The sequence below is a fragment of the Brettanomyces bruxellensis genome, chromosome 4 (assembly GCF_011074885.1).
Source record: "Brettanomyces bruxellensis chromosome 4, complete sequence".
NCBI lineage: Eukaryota > Fungi > Ascomycota > Pichiomycetes > Pichiales > Pichiaceae > Brettanomyces > Brettanomyces bruxellensis.
The window spans coordinates 280,227-302,575 of record NC_054685.1 but is presented as its reverse complement, the minus strand read 5'-3'; the positions used below and the strand labels follow the sequence as shown (position 1 = coordinate 302,575).

Below are 22,349 nucleotides of genomic sequence, written 5' to 3'. Positions count from 1 at the left end.
ACAAAAAGAGTAAGTATATTTATTTGCATGTGAAAGTAATTATAATGAAAAGTTATTTATTACTAAAGGATCATGTCCTGTCCAAAAATCTTCGAGATCAATTCTGAAATGCTCAGTGTGTGCAATCTCTTGGGGCACGTTTTATTCATTTATTATTCTTAGCTTTTTTTTTTTTTTTGAGTCCTTATCACAGTTCCCAGTTCCCCAGATTACAATTTTTAGCTTTATTTGGTATATATTTCATTCTAGAATACACATGGCACATGGGTTATTCTTGTATTTCTTTAAACAAAATAAATTAATATACTCACTGACATGTAAGATGTAAGAATAAATTTCCCGCATTTAGATGTCTTTCTATTGATTCTTTATTTTCTTTTCTTCTTGTTCCTCCGGCCACAAATGATCCTGGAACTGGTGTGCTTTCTGTTGGGTTCATACATGTGCATTTCCCCGCTGGGGCCAACCTTATTTTGTAGGACGTGTATGTTTCCATATATAAGTATGGTAATATTTCCATGACTGCAGTGTCAAATTTCCGCTGCTGTAAAATATTGTTTCAATACGATTTTGACCGAAGTACTACTTGTTTTCCCTTGGACAACGACATAATTCCCTCAAAATGGAAAACGTCAGCAGTTTCGTCTCGGATAAAATTCCCTCGTACCTCGAAAAGGGATTGTCCCAAGAACAAAACTCTTCCGCGATTTTAACAGTTGTTCTTGCTGGAATTATCACAGCAGCAATTTATTCAGCACTGAAGAAGATCAAGGTTGGAACTGTTTTTCTGTTCTGTTGGAATTGCTTTTTTAAGCCATTTTTACCTTCCTCAAAAAGACGCTCGGATCATGCCCCCCAACAGCAGGCTTTGGAAACTTTTTACGAAACGCAAGCGAGTATATACGACTCTACGAGATCTGCACTTTTGAAGGGAAGGGAAGACTCGTTGAAGTTATTAGTTTCCCACGTTCAAAAAATTGACAACTTAGTGTGGGTGGACGTTGGAGGAGGAACGGGCCATAATGTTGAACAGATGATTTCTATTCTTCCTTTGAAGCATTTTAAGGCAATCTATATTGTCGATTTATCATCTTCTCTATTGGAAGTTGCTCGTCAAAGATTTGAAGGTCAAGGATTTACAAATGTTCATTTTATGTTAGCTGACGCTTGTACATTCACAATTCCAGAGCAACAAGCTGATATTATAACCTTTTCCTATTCCCTTTCGATGATTCCAACGTTCCATTCCGCTATCGACCATGCCGCGGACCTTTTAAAAAAGGAAGGTCTCATATGCTGTGTTGATTTTGGAATTCAAAGCAGTGCGAATACTATTGGAAAAGTCAATACTGTCGGTGGACTTGCCGGATGACATGTTCCATGGATTTTGCGTACGTTCTGGAGAGCTTGGTTTGAAGCTGACCGTGTTTTTCTAGATCCTGCTAGAAGAGATTACCTTGAGTACCGTTTTGGCACCATCAAGTCCCTGAACCTCTATAATAATATTCTTGGAAGAATTCCATATTATATTTGGTTAGGTTGTGATAAAAGCAAGTCGTCGTCTTTGTTGTACAGAATTAATGCGCTAGCAACTGAATCGCCTTATTTGGCCCCAAAGGATGTTCCTAGTTCAGAAGTATTAACGGTCAAAACAAGTAAGAGTCACGAGGCCGCTATGTCTAATGAGTCCAGAAACCTACCTTATCCTTCCATGTATTATCAGAAAGACATTTATCGTGTTTATTATGATGAGCAAAAGCCGGTCTATAGGCAATTTAAAGATCAGTATATATATGCCTTCACTTGGGAAGACCCACGGGAAGACGATCGTATTTTGCATTTCACTAAGGATGATACAGTTTTAGCCATTACATCTGCAGGTGATAATATTTTGTCATATGCTTCTTTATCTTCTCCTCCAAGAAGAATTCATTGTGTGGATTTGAATCCTTGTCAAGGTCATCTACTAGAGCTTAAATTGGCTGCATTTAAATCCCTATCAAGAGAAGAAATATGGCAGATGTTTGGTGAGGGAAAAATTGATGACTTCAAAAACTATCTTCTTAAAATGTCGGCCCATATGTCCTCTAATGCATTCCAGTTTTGGTACAAATATGGTCCAAAAACTTTTGACATCAAAGGAAATGGTCTTTATTTTACCGGTTTCTCAAAATGGCCTTTGAAATTCACTAGATATATTTTCAAAATGGCTGGAATGGGAGACTACGTGGAAGAGTTGTGTAATGCGAAGACCATGAAACAGCAAAGGTTAGTTTGGCAGACAAAACTCAGATCAAAACTCCTTAATCCAGTCTTTTCGACTCTCTTCATTGGCAATCCTTTTTTCCTTTGGAAGGCATTAGGTGTTCCTGCAAATCAAGCTTCCTTGATGGGGTCATCCGTTTTTAAATATCTTGCCGATACGTTGGATCCAATTATCAATAAATACATGATTTCGGATGATAATTACTTTTACTACCTCTGCTTGAAGGGAAAGTACTCCAAAAGTAATTGTCCTGACTACCTCACCAAAAGTGCTTTCCGGAAGTTCACATCTAATGATAGTCCATTAAACAACATTAGAATTCACACAGACTATCTCAATGATGTGTTTTCCAGAATGACAAAACATTCGTTAACAATAGCCATTATTATGGATCATATGGATTGGTTTTCTAAGGAAGGATCTGAAGCAAATGAGGAAATTGAAGCTTTGGATGGTGCTCTTGCTCCTGGTGGGAGGGTGATGTTGCGTTCGGCATCAAAATCGCCATGGTACATTAAAAATTTTGAAGAATTTGGCTTTAAATGTACACCAGCAGCTGTCCGTGAGGATGGAACAGCTATCGATAGGGTTAACATGTATGCCTCTACTTGGCTCTGCGAAAAGCCTCTTGAAAAAGCAAGAAATATGAGCACATTGGAATTATAATGATGATATGATGTCAATGTTTTTTGCTTTCTCTCTCTGTGTATTCAATATCAAATTTAACTAATAGCAAATGTGTAATGTATATTTTTCCGCATTATATCGAATGCTGCTCCGTAAGGCATAATCACATAGATAAATGCTCACTACATAGAGTATTCTGTGTTGAATAATAGGCAATTCCCCATTTATTGTCTACTGTTGCTCTCACCACTCGTTTCCACATCGACCTTTTTTAGTTTAAGTGTTTTTTAGCCTTTACAATATATGACTAAAAGAATAGAAGATACAATTGCAACAAATCAAAAATAATATAAATAGTCATCGTTATATCTAATCGACGAAAGCATCTATTTTGTTGTTTCAGTACACCTTATTATGTCATATTTTGAAAATTAAAAAGTGTTTTTGTACAAAGGTGCGCAAATAAGTTGGAATAAATCCAAGTCATGTCATATTGAGCTTCTATTCTATGTTCTGATAACGCTTTTTGTGCCAATTTGCATCATTTCACAGCCCGCCGAATAATCCAGACTGGAAAAAAATAATAATAATCTGGGAAAACGTGCAAGCTTTATCGTTCTTGCGCAATTTTTTAGAGTGAAAAAATGATAATTGATTTACATAGAAGCGTTTAAACTTATCCAACGCATCAGAAGAGTTACCTTAGAAAAGTAATATTGTTACTTCAGTTGCGGAGATTTGGGATACATCTATTAAATATCTTGGATAAACGAATGCACTAAGTTTCGATACATTTTACTTTCTATATGGCACATAATGTCGTTGGAATCAAACCGCATTTCTAATAATAGGGTTAGCTTCACCTCCGATAAACCCATTGGGAATAAGTTGACTAGTCGAGATGAAGAAGAAAATGAAAGTGCCGTGATTTTTGATGATGATGTTGTCGCTAGTGTAGACGGAATTAGCAATCATGGCAGTACGCGGAAGGATTCCTCGTTAAATCGAATGAAGTCTAATGCATCGAAAAGTCATCCATTGCATAGAAGTTCTTCAAAATTTTCACGCACAGGTTCGAAAGCAATTAAAAGGCAGGCTGAAAATTTGATAGAATCAGGAAGAGGGCATAGAACTGGCAGTATTTTACTTACTCCAGCCAATAATAAAATTCGCAACCGCACTAGGTCCAATTCAAGTAATGTGAATAATCTCAATCCCCCGATCTTTAAATCCATTTCAAAAGTTAGTAACAACAGCCAAAGGAAATCTCCTAGAAAAGAATCTGTGCAGTCTAGTAATAATGATTCTAGTGAATCTGAAAGTGATGTGGACTCACATGCATCGGGCGATTCTCAAGAAACAGAGGAGGATGTCTGCTTCCCTATGATACCGAAGCACATTCGGGTTGGTGATGTTGATGTCGATGAGCTCGAAGAATATATTCAAACAGAGAAGATTGAAAATGAGGAAATTTTAAAACGTGAACAAGCCATTAGAAATTCTTCCGTGGGGTTAAATAGAATGATGACTACGGGATCACAAAACTTTAGTACTTCTGCTTTAAAATACTCACCCAAAGGTTATCAGTTGTCGAACTTTTCCAGAAATGGGCTCTCTGGTGGTGGACTAGATCAGAATCACAAAATAGGCAGCTTTCAAATTGGTGACAATGTATCGTCAAATTCATCCTCTGGTAATAATGCACCTGCCTCTTTCCCTCAAGTTGAAAAGTTTTATGGGGGTGAGAATGGAACTTCAGAACCTCCGAACAGATTCAGCTTCTTTAATTCTAAACGTGAAGAAACAATACATTCCCCAGATATTTCAAGTCTTTTGGCGCCAGGGACGCATGTTTTAGATTTGTTTGAACCAGAGGATTCGGTGTGGTGGTTAGACTGCACGTGTCCAACTGAGGATGAAATGAAAGTACTTGCGAAGGCATTTGGTATTCATCCTTTGACGGCCGAGGATATTAGAACCCAGGAAGCACGGGAGAAAGTTGAACTATTTAAAACGTATTACTTTGTCTGTTTTCATACTTTTGAGGACGACAATGAAAGCGAAGATTTTTTGGAACGAGTTAATGTATATATGGTCGTTTTTCGGCAGGGTATGCTAACTGTTCATTTCTCACCGATTAATAATCCGGCAAGTGTTAGGCGAAGAGTCAGGCAGTTAAGGGACTATGTTGAGTTATCATCCGACTGGCTTTGTTACGCACTGGTCGATGACATCACCGATGGATTTGCCCCTGTTATATCTTCAATTGAATATGAGGCTGAGGCAATAGAGGACACAGTATTTTTTTTAAAGGAAAAGGATTTCAGGGCAATGCTTTTCAGAATTGGTGAATCACGAAGAAAGGTGATGACTTTGATGCGTTTGCTACAAGGTAAGGCGGATGTCATTAAAATGTTTGCGAAGCGGTGTCAGGAAGATAAAAAATTACCATCTGTGACCGCTAGCCAACCTGTCAAGCCACGATCCGGAATAGCGCTTTATCTTGGTGATATTCAGGATCATCTTATTACTATGTTCCAGTCGTTGTTGTCTTATGAAAAGGTGCTTAGTAGAGCGCATGCAAATTATCTTGCTCAACTTCAGGTTGAATCCTTTAATTTTAATAATTTGGTCACGGATATGTTATCTAAAGTTACATTCTTGGGAACCATTTTAGTTCCTATGAATTTGGTAACGGGATTATTTGGTATGAACGTTACTGTTCCTGGTGGGGATGTCGAAAATTATGGTTGGTTTGGAGGTATTTTGGGATTTATTATTTTTGTGTGCATTGTGGCAGCAGGATTGGGTGAATGGTACATGAATCGATTATCCAAAAAAGCTAGTGTTGAGTCCACTTCCTCAACTAGAAGTTTCAAAATTGGAAAGCACCGGAACAGTGCTGTGTATGATCGTCGTACAGTCACTAGTTTGCCGAGTAAGTTCACGCGGTATGGTGATTGGCATTAAAAGCAGCAAACAGAACGGTAATACAATCGCCCGATCTATAATGTAATATGAAAATATATTGTTTTGGTAATAATTTATGGCTACTTGCTTACCGTTATAATTTGTATGCATTAAAAAGCTAGAACCATAGTTTTTAAAAGAGAGATTTTTTGCCAAGGCTCGTCAATCTTGTATGTAGCCTTGTCACATTAAGTACAATGTTAAGGTTTGTATTACCCGATTAGTATACTATAGTGTTCCGACATTTATTGTGGTATATAACTTGTATGTCAAATTTAGCATAGACACAAGAGGATATTACATCTCAATATAGTTGTCGTTGTTCTTCTTATACGAAGTTGAGCTGCCCTCTTGGATTTATACTAAAACTTGTATAGGAATTATATACTACAATAAGTATCGAAAACTATACTAAATGTGGTAACAACAACTTTAATAAGTGCAGTTATATACTAGGGAAAGCAGCATCTTGAAATGAATTTCCAGCCCAATGTTAAAATAACTGGTAGATTTCCAAAGAAAGCAAGAGAGGGCATCGTTTTCCTTTGAATATGGTTATTCATCGTAGGGTAAATATTTCCTGATATCCAAACAATCTGACCAAGATAAATATGGATATGTCGGGCATGTGAGAATATTACCTAGTATTAGGTGATATATTATTAAGTTTCGTTAGATTTATTTGTTTTGAGATCTGAACTCATTCTTAAATAACGAAAATTTAGAATAATATCTATTATAGACAATCCTGGATAAAATGCACTAACTTTGTATCTTAGGAAATCAGCAGAAAAATAATTATACGCAATCATAATTCCGTTTCTGAGAATTAAATCTTTTTTTATATTATGTATGATTACCTCACTTTATTTTCCTTTTTTGATTTTTCACTTTGCTTTACCTCTTTTTATATAACTTATTTCTTCTACGAAGGGACGAGACCCAATAGCCTATTTTGCAATACAACTAGTTCGACACCACTTGATGGAGACATGTTAAAGTTAGTGTTACCAAATTTATATAGTATTTCGATATTTATTGTAGTATATAATAAAGGGTATGTATAATGATATACGAAAGGGAATATCTTCACTATATAGATGTAGTTCTCGTATTAATCAGATGATATAACAATACCATCTTCTCTAAGTTGGACTCCATTGTTCGAGAGCTTCATCGTTTTGACATGACAAAGTACAGGAAGTAAATTAATTTTCTTATATGATGACATATACACATTTGTTAGAATGTTGAATGCATTGCCATCTTCACTCAGACCACTTGGTACATTTATATCTACCCATCTTAGATAGCCGACCTTACAATTGTCTGAATCTTCCCAACTACTATGTTCTTATCGGTTTTATTAAAAATGGAGTTTGATAGTTAAAATCTGGGAATAACTCATAAGGTCTCTCTTAATTCCGACAGAATTAACAAAAGTCTAAAAAATAAATGAGCAAAAGATGTTAAATGATTTATGCTGTTATAATAATAAGAGTGTAAGGGGTCAAACCAAGAACCTATTGGTTTAAAGCCAGAGAAATAATTGAAAGTCACTGTTCCCAATAAGGAAAGGGAGAGTGAGAAATACTCTGACTTGGTCCGAAATAAGAGTCACGCGAGAGATGAATTAATTTCATGTTTAAAATAACTATGAGCTAATTAACAATAGTAATTAAGTCAAGAGAATTGACTTCTGGTTAAAGAATGGACGGGGACAGTCCATGCCATTGTAAATGACTGACGAACATTTCCCGAGGAGGGAAAGTGTCTTCCGTTGTCATGAACTGATATTAGTAAAATAATAATTAATTTCGGGAAATGTGTCATTTCCATTTAATATAAATAGAGGTCCTTACCCTCTGGTAATGAGAGAAGGATGGAAAGAATGTCGGACATATGAGAATATTACCTAGTATTAGGTAATCTATTATTATATGTCATTAGATTTATTTGTTTTTGAGATCTGAACTTATTCTAAAATAACGAAGATTTAGAATAATATCTAATAGAGACAATCCTGGATAAAATGCCACTAACTGTGTATGTTAGGGAATCAGCAGAAAAATAATTATGCGCGATCATAATTCTGTTTCTGAGAATTAAATCTYTTTTTTTTTATTATGTATGATTACCTCACTTTATTTTCCTTTTTATTTTTACTTTACTTTACCTCTTTTTATATAACTTGTTTCTTCTACGAAGGGACGAGACCCGATAGCCTATTTTGCAATACAACTAGTTCGACTCCACTTTGATGGTAACAGAGTAAAGGAAGTAAATTCATTTTCTTCTATGGTGATACATACACAATTGTTAGAATGTTAAAGGCATTAACATTATCACACAGACCACTTGGTACATTTATATCCACCCACTTAGGTAACCGACCTTACAATTGTCTGAATCTCCCCGACTGCTAGGTTCTTATTAGTTCTATTAAAGAAGGAGTTTGATAGCTAAAGCCCGGGAGTAACTCATAAGGTCTCTCTTAACTCCAACATGGCGTCACAGACAGGATAACCAATTTGTGTGATTTTTGTGAAGAGGCAGATGTGTATGCCATCTTTTTTCTTTTGAATTTAGTTGAGAATTCTACGAGAAGGAATTTTTTTTATGTCTACTGAATTTCTCTCAAGAAAAATTCTCGCTTGATGAAAATATTTTCAGGTTATGCCTCCTGGGAAAATTTTCTAAGATCCGTTATGAGTGTTAACAGATTGAGAAATTTGTGTAGATCGCTGATCATATCGATTACATAATCTCATTCATATTATCTTTATCAGCTGGTTTTTAACTGAGCTTCAGATACATTATTTCGATGCCTAAAGATGTTTAATGATTCGTTTACTTTTCAAGTGAAATCATATTTTGCTGCGCGTGAATTGTTGTTATCTCAATTTTGAGTCAAGGAAGCTGTTCCTACTCGATATTCTTAACGAGATGATCTCATATATATTAATCAGAAATTTGTCAGAAATGGAATTACTACCAAACTCTGCTATTGATGAATAGAGCTGCTTATGCAAATGGAATTTGTTCATAGAATACTGCAAGCCCTACTTATTATTCTGGGAACTTACGATTGTGACAAACATTGAATTACATCAGGATGGTTTAGGAATGTTTTAGATGTTATCAGGCATGATGATTATTAGAAGCCTCTTTAGTGTTTATGTCAACATCATTGACAATGTCATTACATCTATAAAATGGTGTAGTTGCTATCACGGGGATACAGATATTTTGGCCCATCTTAGACCCGGTGTCGCTGAATCGATTAAAGGAAATTGTTCAGAATTTGATGAAATAAACGACTTAGTTGAATTTAAGAAATGGATCGAAAGAAAAGTCAAGTCTAAACGTAATGCTGCGATTGTTTCGAAGTCGCTTTCCAAGTCAATCTTTGTGACTTCCAACAAGCAAGGTTATTCCAGCATTTCGAAAAACAAGAAAAGACAAGAGCCGCCGAATAATAACCGTTCGCATGGATCTGATCATCAGAAGAAGGATCAATCTAACAAAGGCAAGAAGAATGAGAGGAAGGAGAATATGAATAATGTCAAATTGAGCGATGAATCTACTAATATCTCCGAGTTACAAGTCCTAGGCAGCGTGCCAATGGATAGTTTGAATACTCCGAGGCATTCGAGATTTTATCTTAATTGATAATGGCGCTGCCATTAGTCTCACAGGTCATAGGGAATGGCTACATGATTACATGCCTTTCCGCAAGGACGATAAAGTTTTCTCTGTTGGTTATGACGATAGTCAAAAGAAATTGGAAGGTTCCGGTAGGATAATCTTTAATTACATGGGAAATGTTCTTACACTCTACCTACACTATTATGAGGGTGCTCCTACTATCTTTTCAGAAGACGATATCAACCGTTGCCCTGAATGCCGAATTCAGACCTACTTTCACGATTTTGGTACCAAATCTCAGACTTATTCAAAGGTTCTCAATGTTGGAGATGAATGTATTCAGTTAGTTCAAGTTAACAAGCTATGGTATATACCAGGTGATTTTAATCAGTTTATGATTGGTGGAGGACAATTGCATATAAACAACTTACATCTTAAATTGGCTCATGCTAACCTTAGGCTAATCAAAAAAAGTCTATTAATCATGGGACGATTACTGCTTCGAARAAGGAAATAAAGGAACTTGATGAATTGCTCAGCAAAGGTTGTGTTGATTGTATGGAAGCGAAGGCGAGACGAGCAAATGCTATAGAGGGTTCAAGAGACTATTACTTGCGTCCTATTCCTTTTGATGTTGTTTATTCCGATGTTTGCATTGTCWAGACGCACACGAGTGTTGGCGAAATGGGTTGCTTTGTTACTTTTAAGGACCAATATACTAAGTATACAACGGTTTTTATGATGAAACACAAGAGTGATGTTGCTCGTGCAGTTGATAAATACGTTCGATGGGTATCAAACCAATTTAGCAAGGAAGGATACAGAGTGCATAAAATCTTCTCAGATAAAGGTACTGAATACTTAAATGCTGAATTGAAAACCATATTAGAACGTGAAGGTATTGAACTTCATACTACCTCCGGTTATACATCTGCGTCTAATGGTGTTGCTGAACGCTTGAACTTAACGATTATGAATGATGCGCGTGCCATGTTGCATTCTGGTAAAGTTTCTCACAATTTTTGGAAGGAAGCTGTGCTATATTCAGTATTTGTCAGGAACAATCTCGTGAATGATAATATTGGAACCAGTCCGTCACTTAAACTCAAGTTTATGTCTCCCAAAACTAAGGATTTGCATATCTTTGGTGAACTTTGTGAGGTTACTTACCCTCCGAAATACACACCTAAGCTTGGGGAAAGGGCTGTTCAGGGCATATATCTTGGATGGAGCAATGAAACCTTTGGTTGCCAAGTCTTCATCCCGAATACGCCAGGAGACACACGTTACGGTACATTTACGGATACACGCCATGTTCAATTTATGAACCCGTCTGTACTTTATACAGACTATTTTCTTACACCTCAATCACGCGTGGATGATTCATTGCAGTCACTTTATGATCCAAGAATTGAGATTTTTGCCGATCTATCTGCTGATGATGCATCAAGTGATATTTCTTCTGAGGTGCCGAGTATTGTTGGATTATCTGAAGGTCAGAATGCGTCATCTATTCCTGTTGACAGAAAGCTCTACGACGATGCTGCTATGGAGACCGAGCTATCTGAAGATGATGATCATTCGATTGTGACAGAGCCCACATTGCGTGCTGGCAGTCCAATTGTATCCAGTTCAGACGATGACTACGAAAGTGATTCTGACTGGGTGCCAGATTCAGATGATAATTCAGACATACTGTCTACTACTTCTTCTACGTCTGAGGACTACTCTGATGATATTGAGAGCGCTGCCGACTTACGTGAAGTCTCAAACTCAGAGGAACCTCAGACTATCCAAGCATCAGACGAGAAGCCTACAGCGGAAACTACTATGCTTTTCGACTTGGATGCAGGAGATCACTCAACTCCTCAACTGCATTACAGGAAGCCAAACTTTAAGAAGCCTGCCAAGGGTACTAAACCCAAGAAAGTTTCATCGAAGCCCGCTCCTAATGCGAAGCGTTCACCTATGGTTGGTCATGCTGGTAAGATTAAGGGAGCGAAGCATTCAATGCCCCAAGCTCCTAAGGAGAACGTTAAAGCTGAGAGATCTACTGCAACTTCTACTGACGACAACCCTGTTGTCGGTGGAAAGGAATCGAACAATCTTGCTACTTCCAGAGTGACAGTTCCTGAAAATATGGAAGCACTGAGCACGTTAAATCGTCCGTTGCCCGTGGTCGAACCTGAGAAATTTGCAGTTTCTGATTCACCAAGTTTAAATGCTGGTGAAAAGGATTATCAGAGACTAACTGGACACAATCACACGGAGTCCAAGCATCATACTACGACCAGGCATCTTAACATCCCTTTACAAGCAGAACATGAAGATGATCGAGCATTACTCAACTCGTCATTGGATGGAGAAGTCAATCACTCTAAGTTACCTCAAGTTACTTCACCTCATGATACTTTGGCGGACAAATCCGGATCCTCTGGCCATAAGATATCATTTCAAGTGATTCCTGCGACTTCTGCTGGTGAAAAAGTGAAGACCGAGAAGGGTTCAAGCCGTTTGAACAAGTCCAAATTCTCTTCCTTAGAGCCTTTTAGGACTGGAACTCGTTTATCAAGAAAACATACTTATGATGATCTTGTGAATGGGGACACCCGTTCCTCGGTGCCGTTGATTAACAGCACTCCTGGCGAATCTTCTGCTCCTGAGCGTACCTATATGGTTGCTCGGAAGAAGCCACGGATTTTTCAAGTGTTGTTAAGCGACATTTATCTCGCAGCTAATCCGAAAGGTTACAAACAAGCGATGTGCAGCAAGGACGCTGCAAAATGGAAGGCAGCAATTGATGACGAGTAGTTTCACTCTCATCATATACATAACACATGGGATCGCAATCCAATTCTTACAGATGATCCGAAAATTTTGAATTGCTGCGTCTCCACAAGTTGGGTTTTTACCGTTAAATCTGATGGTCGACGCAAAGCACGTCTCGTTGCTCGCGGTGATCACCAGAAGGAGAATACATATTCAATTACATTTTCTCCAACTCTTCGACCAGAGATCATGAGAGCGATTTTTGCTCTTATTGCTACTCAGCATTGGTTTATGGCTCAGTTTGATGTCAAAACTGCTTATCTATACAGTCCTATTGATACCGAATTGTACATTTATCAGCCTCAAGGGTATTCTACCCACACAAGGCATGCAAAAGTGCCATCCGGCATGAGGGTGGTCTATAAGCTTAACAAAGCTTTATATGGTCTCAAGCAATCGGGCAATTTGTGGCATAAGGAAATTCAGAAACATTTGGCCAAAATTAATTTTGAAAGTTCCCACCCTTTTCCATCCACCTACATTCATAAGAATCGGAATGGAAAAGTCGATTGCGTTGTTGGTTTATTTGTGGATGACATTATTGTTGGCGCTTCGAATAAAGCTATACTGGACAAAGTTTACAAACATATATCTGGTAAATATGAGCTTAAAACGATCCAACCTGATAAGAAGACCAATTTACAGAAGTTTTTGGGGATTGATCTTAAAGGATGGTCGTGTGAAAAAGATTAAGCTATGTCAGTCTGCCTATATCGAAGAATTCGTTGAGAAGCTTCACCTTACTTTTGCTAGAAGCTGTGCTACTCCGTTAAGTCCAAAATTTCTACTTCGATACTGCGGAACATCCGTTAGAAGCTACTAAGGAGATGCTTAATAAGGCAGTCAGTGATTTTCGACGCAAAATTGGTTGTTTATTATACGTCGCGGTTATGACAAGGCCTGATATTGCTTATGCTGTTGATTACTTAGCGCGTTTTTCGACGTATCCTCATCGTCTAGTCGTTGATCAGTTGAAACATGTTTTAAACTACCTCTATCATAGTCGTTTCAAATCTATCATTTATCAACACACTTCGGAAACTAAAATGGATCATTTGATTTGCTACTCAGATAGTGACTATGCTCAAGATCCGATTACAAGGAAGTCCATGAACGGATTTCTCATCATGTTTTCGGATGCACCTCTCTATTGGAAGTGCCAGTATACCCCATTGGTCTGCAAGTCATCTACTGAGGCGGAACTTCAGGCAATTTACCTACTTTCTAATGAGCTTGAATGGTTTCACCCTCTCATGAAGTTCATGTCCGCTTATCAAGGCGAAGGAAAWTATCCTGAACTTTTAGTGGATAACAAATCCGCTGTTGATACGATAGTTTATGGTAACTTTTCACCAAAATCAAAGCCATACGCTGTCAGGTWGAAATGTTTAGAAGAACGATTTGAAGAGAAGCGTTTCATTATCAAACACGTTAGTACGAAGGACCAGTTAGCTGATATTCTTACTAAACCTATTACTACCAAGGTATTGGGTAAGTTAAGGAGCATGATTATTCAGATGCTACAAATCAAGGGAGCGTGTCGGACATATGAGAATATTACCTAGTATTAGGTAATCTATTATTATATGTCATTAGATTTATTTGTTTTGAGATCTGAACTTATTCTAAAATAACGAAGATTTAGAATAATATCTAATAGAGACAATCCTGGATAAAATGCACTAACTGTGTATGTTAGGGAATCAGCAGAAAAATAATTATGCGCGATCATAATTCTGTTTCTGAGAATTAAATCTTTTTTTTTWATTATGTATGATTACCTCACTTTATTTTCCTTTTTATTTTTACTTTACTTTACCTCTTTTTATATAACTTGTTTCTTCTACGAAGGGACGAGACCCGATAGCCTATTTTGCAATACAACTAGTTCGACTCCACTTTGATGGTAACAGAGTAAAGGAAGTAAATTCATTTTCTTCTATGGTGATACATACACAATTGTTAGAATGTTAAAGGCATTAACATTATCACACAGACCACTTGGTACATTTATATCCACCCACTTAGGTAACCGACCTTACAATTGTCTGAATCTCCCCGACTGCTAGGTTCTTATTAGTTCTATTAAAGAAGGAGTTTGATAGCTAAAGCCCGGGAGTAACTCATAAGGTCTCTCTTAACTCCAACAAAGAAATCTGAAGAAGGAAAGATACGAGAAGTATCAGATAACAATCTTATTAATCTAATATATATCTTTAGACGGATTTGGTAATCATCTAAAGAATCCTTATACTTCAGGTTATTAAAAAATAATATTTTGTTACCTTCAGTCCGACCATTTACAAAGAGGGTTTAAATTTTGTAGTGGGGTTAATGGTCTAGTGGTATGATTCCTGCTTTGGGTGCAGGAGGCCCTGGGTTCAATTCCCAGTTGACCCCTTATTTTTTGCGTAGAAATCCCTTATATGATTTGAATCAAATTAATTCAACAACAGAAAATAACAATCGAATTTCTGTACTATTGATTGTTTATTTTTAAATATATTAAAATTGAATTATCTCTATTAGTGGTTGTGCCAGCACAACGGGAGTATATATACAAACAATTTAGTATTCAAACCATGGAGGTTTTGTCTTTGGGCACCGTGACCTCTTTATCTTCATATTCATCATTTGATTCGTCATCCCCATCAAAAGAATAGTTTCTCCTTTCAGGACCCAGAAACGTGACAATGATAATGTAAGCAAACACACAACCAACAAAGATAGCCATAACCTTGGCATAATCAAATGTTTTCTTACCATCTTTTAATGTGATAGGGAACTGCTCACCTATGGTTGTCTCGATTGTAGATGAAGCTGAAGACGCTAAATTTCCTAGTTGGTAAGCAAGACCAACAACAAATGCTCTAAATTGAGGAGGTGCAAGTTCAGATAATTGAATCGGAACTGCACCCCAAGCACCCTGAACACAAAATTGTAAAAAGAAAGCTCCGACATTAATAGCAGATCCTTTAGTAAAAGCCCAAGGATAAATTAAAGCACCACCAGCAATACAACAAATGATAATAATAAACCTTCTTCCAAAAATACTGGAGGCATGTCCCATAATTATACCGCCAAACATAGCACCAATATTGGCAACACAGTTAGTAACAGTAGATCTATCTTCGGAAAACGAGTATTGAACAGTCAACAAGGTTGGGTACATATCTTGGGAACTATGAGATATGAAGTTGAAACCTGCTGCAAAAAGGACCAAGTAAATCATAATTAACCAGTACTCTCTACAAGCCTCCTTAGCAGTTTGTGAAAAGCTCTTGTCTTGAATGTTATTCTCCTTCTTGTATCTAGCAAGCTCCTGAGACTTAATAAAGCTATCTGTTTCAGGTAAAAGACATCTGAATATCATGATCAAAAAACTGATTCCAGAACCAAACCAAAAGGTAGACTTCCATCCATAACTGGAATTGTCGGCAATTGCTCTCTTGAAGATAACGGCCATTAAGTAGCCAAACGTATATCCTTGTTGAAGAAAACCGGATATAAATCCTCTGGCATCATTAGGGCAGTCATCTAGAGCTGTAGCTGCAGCATTACCATAAACACCTCCCAACAAAACACCAAACAATGCTCTCACTGCTAAAAACTCCTTGTAATTTTTCACAAATCCAGTACCTATTTGAAGAATGCACACAAGTCCCATGTTAAGAACCAAAGGCCATTTTCTTCCATAACGATCACCCAAATAGCCAAACATTATGCTACCAACCGTGCGAACCATCAACACTAGAGTAATGCCCCAAGTTATACTCTTTACAGGAAGATTGAACTCCTCGGAAAGATTAGAAATATTAAGCGAAATAGTGAAGAAATCATATGCAACCCACATCCATGCCAAAAATGCGGATGAAAACATAAGCCATTGCTTTTTGTTCATTTCTCTTAAAGCTGGAATTGGGTTCATCAATCTCTTGTTCGCTTGAATCATTCTCTTCGAAGGAATAAGATCGGTAAACCTTGTGATAACATAATGCTTGATCGCCTTGCCCGAAAAATCCAGCTTGGCGCCACCATTTTCTGTTGTTCGATCTTCCGCAATGGAAAATTCTGTAGAACGCTTAGTAATTGTTGAAGCACGTGAACTCATTTCTTCAAAACAAAATTGAATGTGCAACCTAATCTTGGGTCGGCTCGAATTAATCTTCTTTTTATTAGCAGCATCTTCATCATTAGGATTAGCACTGAAAGAAAGCTCTACCCATTAGTATTTAAATAGTTTGTAGCTGAAAAAAAAAATACGGCTTTATCGTCAAAAGGGTACTACCTTTCATGTAACAGTGACCGATGGTCATGTATTTCTCACTACTATTTCTGACATCAATTAAACCACATTAAGGTACCAAAATTCCTTGCATTGTTAAATGGTAATCTCCGTTACACTAACAATAAGTTTTGTATCTTCACCCAAAGGATGAAAATAATAAATTCGAAAAGTGAAAAAAGGGAGCGAAAAATACGAGTGACCAAAAAAAACCCGGTGTTTTTAATGCGGCAAAAATTAAATCGGAAGAATGAATGCTAGCGGATAATCATTAAATTGGTGTATTGCCAGAAAACAGCATTTCATCGTACCCACATATAGTAGCATTTTCCTACAGACTCAATAAATATTCTCTCAAATCAAACCAAACGTGAGGCAATCAAAGACAACATATAAAAAATTTGCACTTCAGGTTACTAAGCGAGTGAGTGATTCACGATATGGAACTTAGACTGACTAGCGACTTGACAAAAATTTGTAAACTTTTTCCTAACGACACATTTTAATCATGACTTTTGCCGACTGCTTGTATATTTGACGCCAATTGATCATTTATTGAATCTTGTTTTGGTTTGAGGAGCGCGCGACAACAATTTCCGTTTGCGGCGGCTGACTTTTGCTTGGCAGATCGCATTTATGAATTTATGATTAGCGGATAAATTATTAAACATTGCGGGAGAAAATATTTCATCACAAAAAATTAGGCCTTTTTTTTTTTTCTCTTGTAGATAGCTATTGTTCGCAAAGAATTTTATTCATTGTACTAACGGAAATTTTACAACCATCCTCTTTACTAGTCACGCTGTAAAATAAACTACAATTGAAACGACTCCGATTGTTAGCACTAATATGTGTGAAATGTAAAATGCAAGAGACAACTTTTTTCAATTTGTGACTGCTATTGACAACAAAAAAATTATATTTAACTGTATGAAATTTGTATATGTGATAAATTAGACGGTTCGCAAGTAATAATTGAAGCACCTATAATTGCTTAATTGATAATTTCGTAAGGAGTAGCCTTCTTTACACTCCTCGAGTAACTCCGTTAAGGTGTTTACCCAGTTCTTAAATACGTCAATACCCATGCTTGAACCGCCAGAATTATTACAAGAATTTTCCAAATTGTCCAATTTGCTCACTAAGTCTGTTAGATGTACCATTATTGCCTCCTTTTGGGCATGGTCAAACTTACTTGCACCAAAAATGTATTTTTTCAACACGTCTAACACCATAAATTGCATCTTTCTTTTCATGAAGCAGACATCCTTGACAGATCTTGACCCAGAAACTATGGGTAATTCGACATCCCTAACATCAAATGAATTTCTGATTGTTAGGTTCAATTGCGTAGCATCAATATTTTTTCCCACTGGCATAATTCTAATATCTAGCGGACTGATTGTACAGACCTCAGCCGTTGATTGCAATGCCAGCATTGAGGACTTGGCCACGGCGACCGATACTTTTCCTCCTTTTTCTAAAATCTTGTGGTCCAACCGATCAAGTTGGATTGCGACCTTAAACATTAAAGATACATTATATCCAGACTCCAAATTGATAATGTGTATGCGAAGTGAATCGCTGCTTTCAGACTTCACCATTTCGCCATCAAATTCGAATTCCCTCAACTCTATTCCACTTGGGGTTGCTAACGAAATATCAAGATTCTTTACCGTAGCATTATTTAAATGGCCTAAAATACTTTCAACCGTAGCCTCTAAGTCAGCGAGATCAAGAACAAGGAATTCCCGTAAAAAATTATTATACTTCATATCTGCTTTCGTTCCATTCAATACTAGATGATTGGTCATATATTGACTCAAGGTATATCTGAATTCATCAGCCATAAGAATAGAAGAAAACGACGCATGATATTTGGAGCATATTTGATTGATCGCCATATCGATAGGGACTGATGTCTTATTAGGTTGCGAAGTTTCACAAAATGGGTTCTGTATATTATGTTCATTTTCCATGAAGGCTGGAATAGAGAAACACGAATCATCTATTGCTTGCGTTGTGACAAATACTAAGTGCCGTATCGTCTTATCTTCTTGTTCAAATCCAACTTTAAGAAGAGTATTCACATACTTTAAACCTTCAGTCCATTGTGAATTTCCTTCTTCATGTTGGGAAACACTTTCTGCAGTTATGCTACTCAAAATATCCTTCCAACCCGGCCATGACTTGCCTACTAAACCATAATAATGCCCAAGATTACTGTCTTGTAAAGCTTTCTGACCAACAAATACGAGACCCACACTATCACCATCTTCAAGTTTATCAAAGACACATTTTATGACTTGACGTATTTTACTTGCATATTGCCCATCAGTCAACTCAGACTCCTTGCTCTTCACCATCGGCAAAACCAAAATGAGCTTGAGCGATGCTCTTTCAGGTTTCGGTAATCTTTTGTTTATATACTCAAAAGGCAACTCAAGACCATTCGATTCCAGCTTGTTAATTTTCTGGATTTCATCTGGTATGCTGTCATCTCGATCAGAAATTAAGCCCCAAGCATTAGTAGTCATTAGAACACATGGTACATGATCACTCGGACCATTGCCATGAAATCTCGCCCCAATAACGGTTGCGTCAGCTCTGTTTGGAATCTCACACTGATCGTTGTTGACGAAATGTTTAAGCACATTGCTCCATTTTTGCAGCATGACTTTACCATCAGTTTCAAGTCGAATCTCGGGCAACTGCAAAGTTGTCATATTTATTAGGATTGTGTCGTTTTTATGATTCGTGTAAACAGAAGAGATAATATCACCCTCACCCAATTTTTGAGCCAATATAACTTCACTTGCTTCCGAATTTAAGACAATAAGCGCAAACTCAAACAGCATAATCAACGGCCAATGATATGATACTCCAGTATAACTGATCGAGTTCATATAATCGAACAAAACCAATGGGCCAAAATTTGCGACATCCAATTTCTGTTGATCGTTTTCGCTCAACCGTGATTTCAAGACATCCAACAAAGAATTCAGAATCTTGCTTTTGTTCACATCTGTTATAATTTTTTCAGTCTTCGGTTGATTTATCGGTAGGGGCTCGAAAGCAGCAGTCTTTATATTAATAACCGCAGATAAAAGATATTCATTATGTCCATCTGCAGACATATCATCTAGAGATATACATGTTTCTTCCGGATTCAAAGACACCTTGACCAATTTTGGATTACTTAACGAAGAGGAAGTATCAACAGTTGATGGCGATGGTAAACACAATGATGACTTTTCGGCAAAGAGTGGCATTGTTGCAGATAATGGTTCCTGCAAGGAATCTGAAGATTTCTGCGGAGCAGTGACAACCTGTTCTTTCATATTATCCCAAAACCGATCACCAATCTGACTTTCCGGAGTCTTTAATGGCGTAAAAGATGAATCAGACATGGTAGACTGCGCTTCAGGTAGTTCTGGAGCGCTTGTAGGCGTAGCAGTCTCAGATTGCAAATCGGTACTTATCCATGCTTTTGCAGAATTCAACAGCTTGGTTTTTAAAAGCTTATCTTCCAACTCACCATGGGCACAAAAAGCCTTCTTTGCGCAGATTGGGCAGATCACAGAGAATGATGATTCTAAATCTGCATCAAACAAATTATCCTTTGAAGAAGGGAACAATTGTTCCTTTTCGGACTCGTGCAACTCAACCATACAGTCAAAATGAATAAAATGACCACATGTTAATTCTAAAAATTCTTCACCATCAAAACAAATTATCACAGGTTCCAAGCAGAAACAACATGTTTCATTCGGGGATATTTGGGTTCTTCTCTTGAGGTTAATTTTTGGTCTCAGAGGAGTCGTTCTGGTAGACGATGGCTCATATGGATCCCGGCCCGAATAAAGAGAATCAGATGGTGACTGTGTTGAGAAAGCCGATTTTGGCGTTGAAAAATCAGCACGCATTCCATCACCAACACGAGGTGAAGAATGCGTGGAGTGAGAAATTGTCGAACTTATATGTTTAATGAGGGGTAGGACAGTGTGACGCATTTTTCTTTATAGTGAACCTGCACTAATTGAAGACCATGAAATAAGATGGATAACAAACAAGGAAGAAAAAAAAAAAAAAAGAGATCAAATCAAGCTTGATCTGATCACGGCGAATACGCTGACGATACTTTTAACAAGAAACGTTTCAAAATGAATATCAAATGGTGAATATATTCAGAAATAAAAATGTTTACTGATCTGCATTTGCAGGACTTTATCAATTTATAAGGAAAATATTGGAAAAAAAAAAATTTGGGCTCTTCCGCTAATTAATATTTATTCGATCGAACCCGGAGATGCATCACTAGGATCAAGCATGAAATACAGATTTCTGCATGTTATTATAATAACAACTCGTTCGTAAGCAAGCAACATATTCTCAAATTGTTATTAACTATTTGCATTAAAAATATTATAAGAACAATACGACATTTCTTTTAACTGTACACCATTAAACAATTTGGTGATAAATATGAAACCTCAAGTATAATCTTTAACCCAGATTAGGAAATATATCTTGAATTAGGGCCCATTAAATTTTTCATTTCCAAATGTTTCAGATTTTGAGATGAACAATCAAAAAAAAAAAAAAAAAAAGCTACTGTAGCGAGGTAATTTGTTACTGAGTAAACGCCGAGGTATGAATGCACATTTATACTGAACAAAATTAAATAACCTTTAATTACATTATACTAATTCGGGTAAAACAGATAACGCAGTCACATTTTGTAACATTTACCTATTCGAGTTATGCCAAAAGTTTATTTGAGTTGTATTACAATTTGAACCATTCTCTAAGTAACAACAAGGTTCAGTACAAGAAATCAGGAAGGAACCTCTATACTTGAAATAAGGTCGGATGAACATCCTTACAGCTGCAGAAATGTCGGCTAATAATAATATGCTTTTATCTAGTGTAAATATTGGAAAACAGTTTCTTATTTACGGTAAGAATGTAATGATATCTATTATTGTATATGTACATGCTTTTACTCTCATGATCACGGAATTAAGCGATCCTTAGAGCTTTACCTATTTCCTCGACTCCCATACATCTTCACTACTTCCTCTTTTCAATTTCTCAATGAGCCTGTCTTTATAATATCGCTGCACATTTTCCTCTTTCACCTCATTAGGTTTACCCTTATTTCTAATACAAAAATCCAACTTCTTTGTTTGTTTGTCGCACATCGTGAAGTCCCCGTACCTGTAATAATTTCTTATTTGTCCTCCCATAGACATGCATTCTAAAAGTTCATCCATAGCGGTAAGACATGACATTTCTTTTGGAAATTCACTTAATTTTATTGATTTTGCCCTTATATTCGCAAGATCTCTCATGCTTTTGGTTGATTGCGATGTTTGATGTGACGCTATAGCGTCTTTTGTGCCTTTGTCATTGATATCCCCTTTAAGTGCTCTGTTTAAAACCTCAGCTGCCTCTTCCACATCATCCGGAGGACTTTTCAAAGAAGATTGTGCATCACTAGCCTCCTTTTCTGCATTCCAAAACCACATTATGAACGATTTTTGAATGTGTATTCATTTGTTAAATAATTATAACAAGTATGAACAAGAACTAATTTACCTACAATTCTCAGATTAACTTTCTCCCTTCAGCAGATTCTATGAAAACAGGGCACACCCGCACACCACAAATGGAAAAGATATCTGGCCTTCAATAATCAATTAATACCTTTCTACGTTACCG

General features: G+C 36.9%; 5 protein-coding genes and 1 non-coding gene across 6 annotated transcripts; 3 read left to right on the top strand and 3 right to left on the bottom strand.

The window, feature by feature from the left end:
* Positions 1-622: 622 nt before the first annotated feature.
* On the top strand, positions 623-2,932 carry BRETT_001685 (uncharacterized protein; the record flags this gene model as incomplete). Its single annotated transcript, XM_041280228.1, has 2 exons — positions 623-1,355; positions 1,407-2,932. The coding sequence occupies 2 exons, from the start codon at positions 623-625 to the stop codon at positions 2,930-2,932; spliced, it is 2,259 nt and encodes a 752-aa protein (XP_041135111.1).
* A 777-nt stretch (positions 2,933-3,709) lies between these two features.
* BRETT_001684 (uncharacterized protein) lies at positions 3,710-5,863 on the top strand (the record flags this gene model as incomplete). Its single annotated transcript, XM_041280227.1, has 1 exon — positions 3,710-5,863. One exon carries the CDS (start codon positions 3,710-3,712, stop codon positions 5,861-5,863), a length of 2,154 nt encoding a protein of 717 aa, XP_041135110.1.
* An 8,805-nt stretch (positions 5,864-14,668) lies between these two features.
* Positions 14,669-14,740, top strand: BRETT_001683. Its single transcript has one exon. It is a non-coding gene; the product is annotated as a tRNA-Pro (tRNA).
* Positions 14,741-14,915: 175 nt separating this feature from the next.
* On the bottom strand, positions 14,916-16,451 carry BRETT_001682 (uncharacterized protein; the record flags this gene model as incomplete). Its single annotated transcript, XM_041280226.1, has 1 exon — positions 14,916-16,451. One exon carries the CDS (start codon positions 16,449-16,451, stop codon positions 14,916-14,918), a length of 1,536 nt encoding a protein of 511 aa, XP_041135109.1.
* Positions 16,452-17,578: 1,127 nt separating this feature from the next.
* On the bottom strand, positions 17,579-20,638 carry BRETT_001681 (uncharacterized protein; the record flags this gene model as incomplete). The annotated part of the gene is made up of 1 exon (XM_041280225.1): positions 17,579-20,638. The coding sequence occupies one exon, from the start codon at positions 20,636-20,638 to the stop codon at positions 17,579-17,581; it is 3,060 nt and encodes a 1,019-aa protein (XP_041135108.1).
* A 1,032-nt stretch (positions 20,639-21,670) lies between these two features.
* On the bottom strand, positions 21,671-22,156 carry BRETT_001680 (uncharacterized protein; the record flags this gene model as incomplete). The annotated part of the gene is made up of 1 exon (XM_041280224.1): positions 21,671-22,156. The coding sequence occupies one exon, from the start codon at positions 22,154-22,156 to the stop codon at positions 21,671-21,673; it is 486 nt and encodes a 161-aa protein (XP_041135107.1).
* Positions 22,157-22,349: the final 193 nt, after the last annotated feature.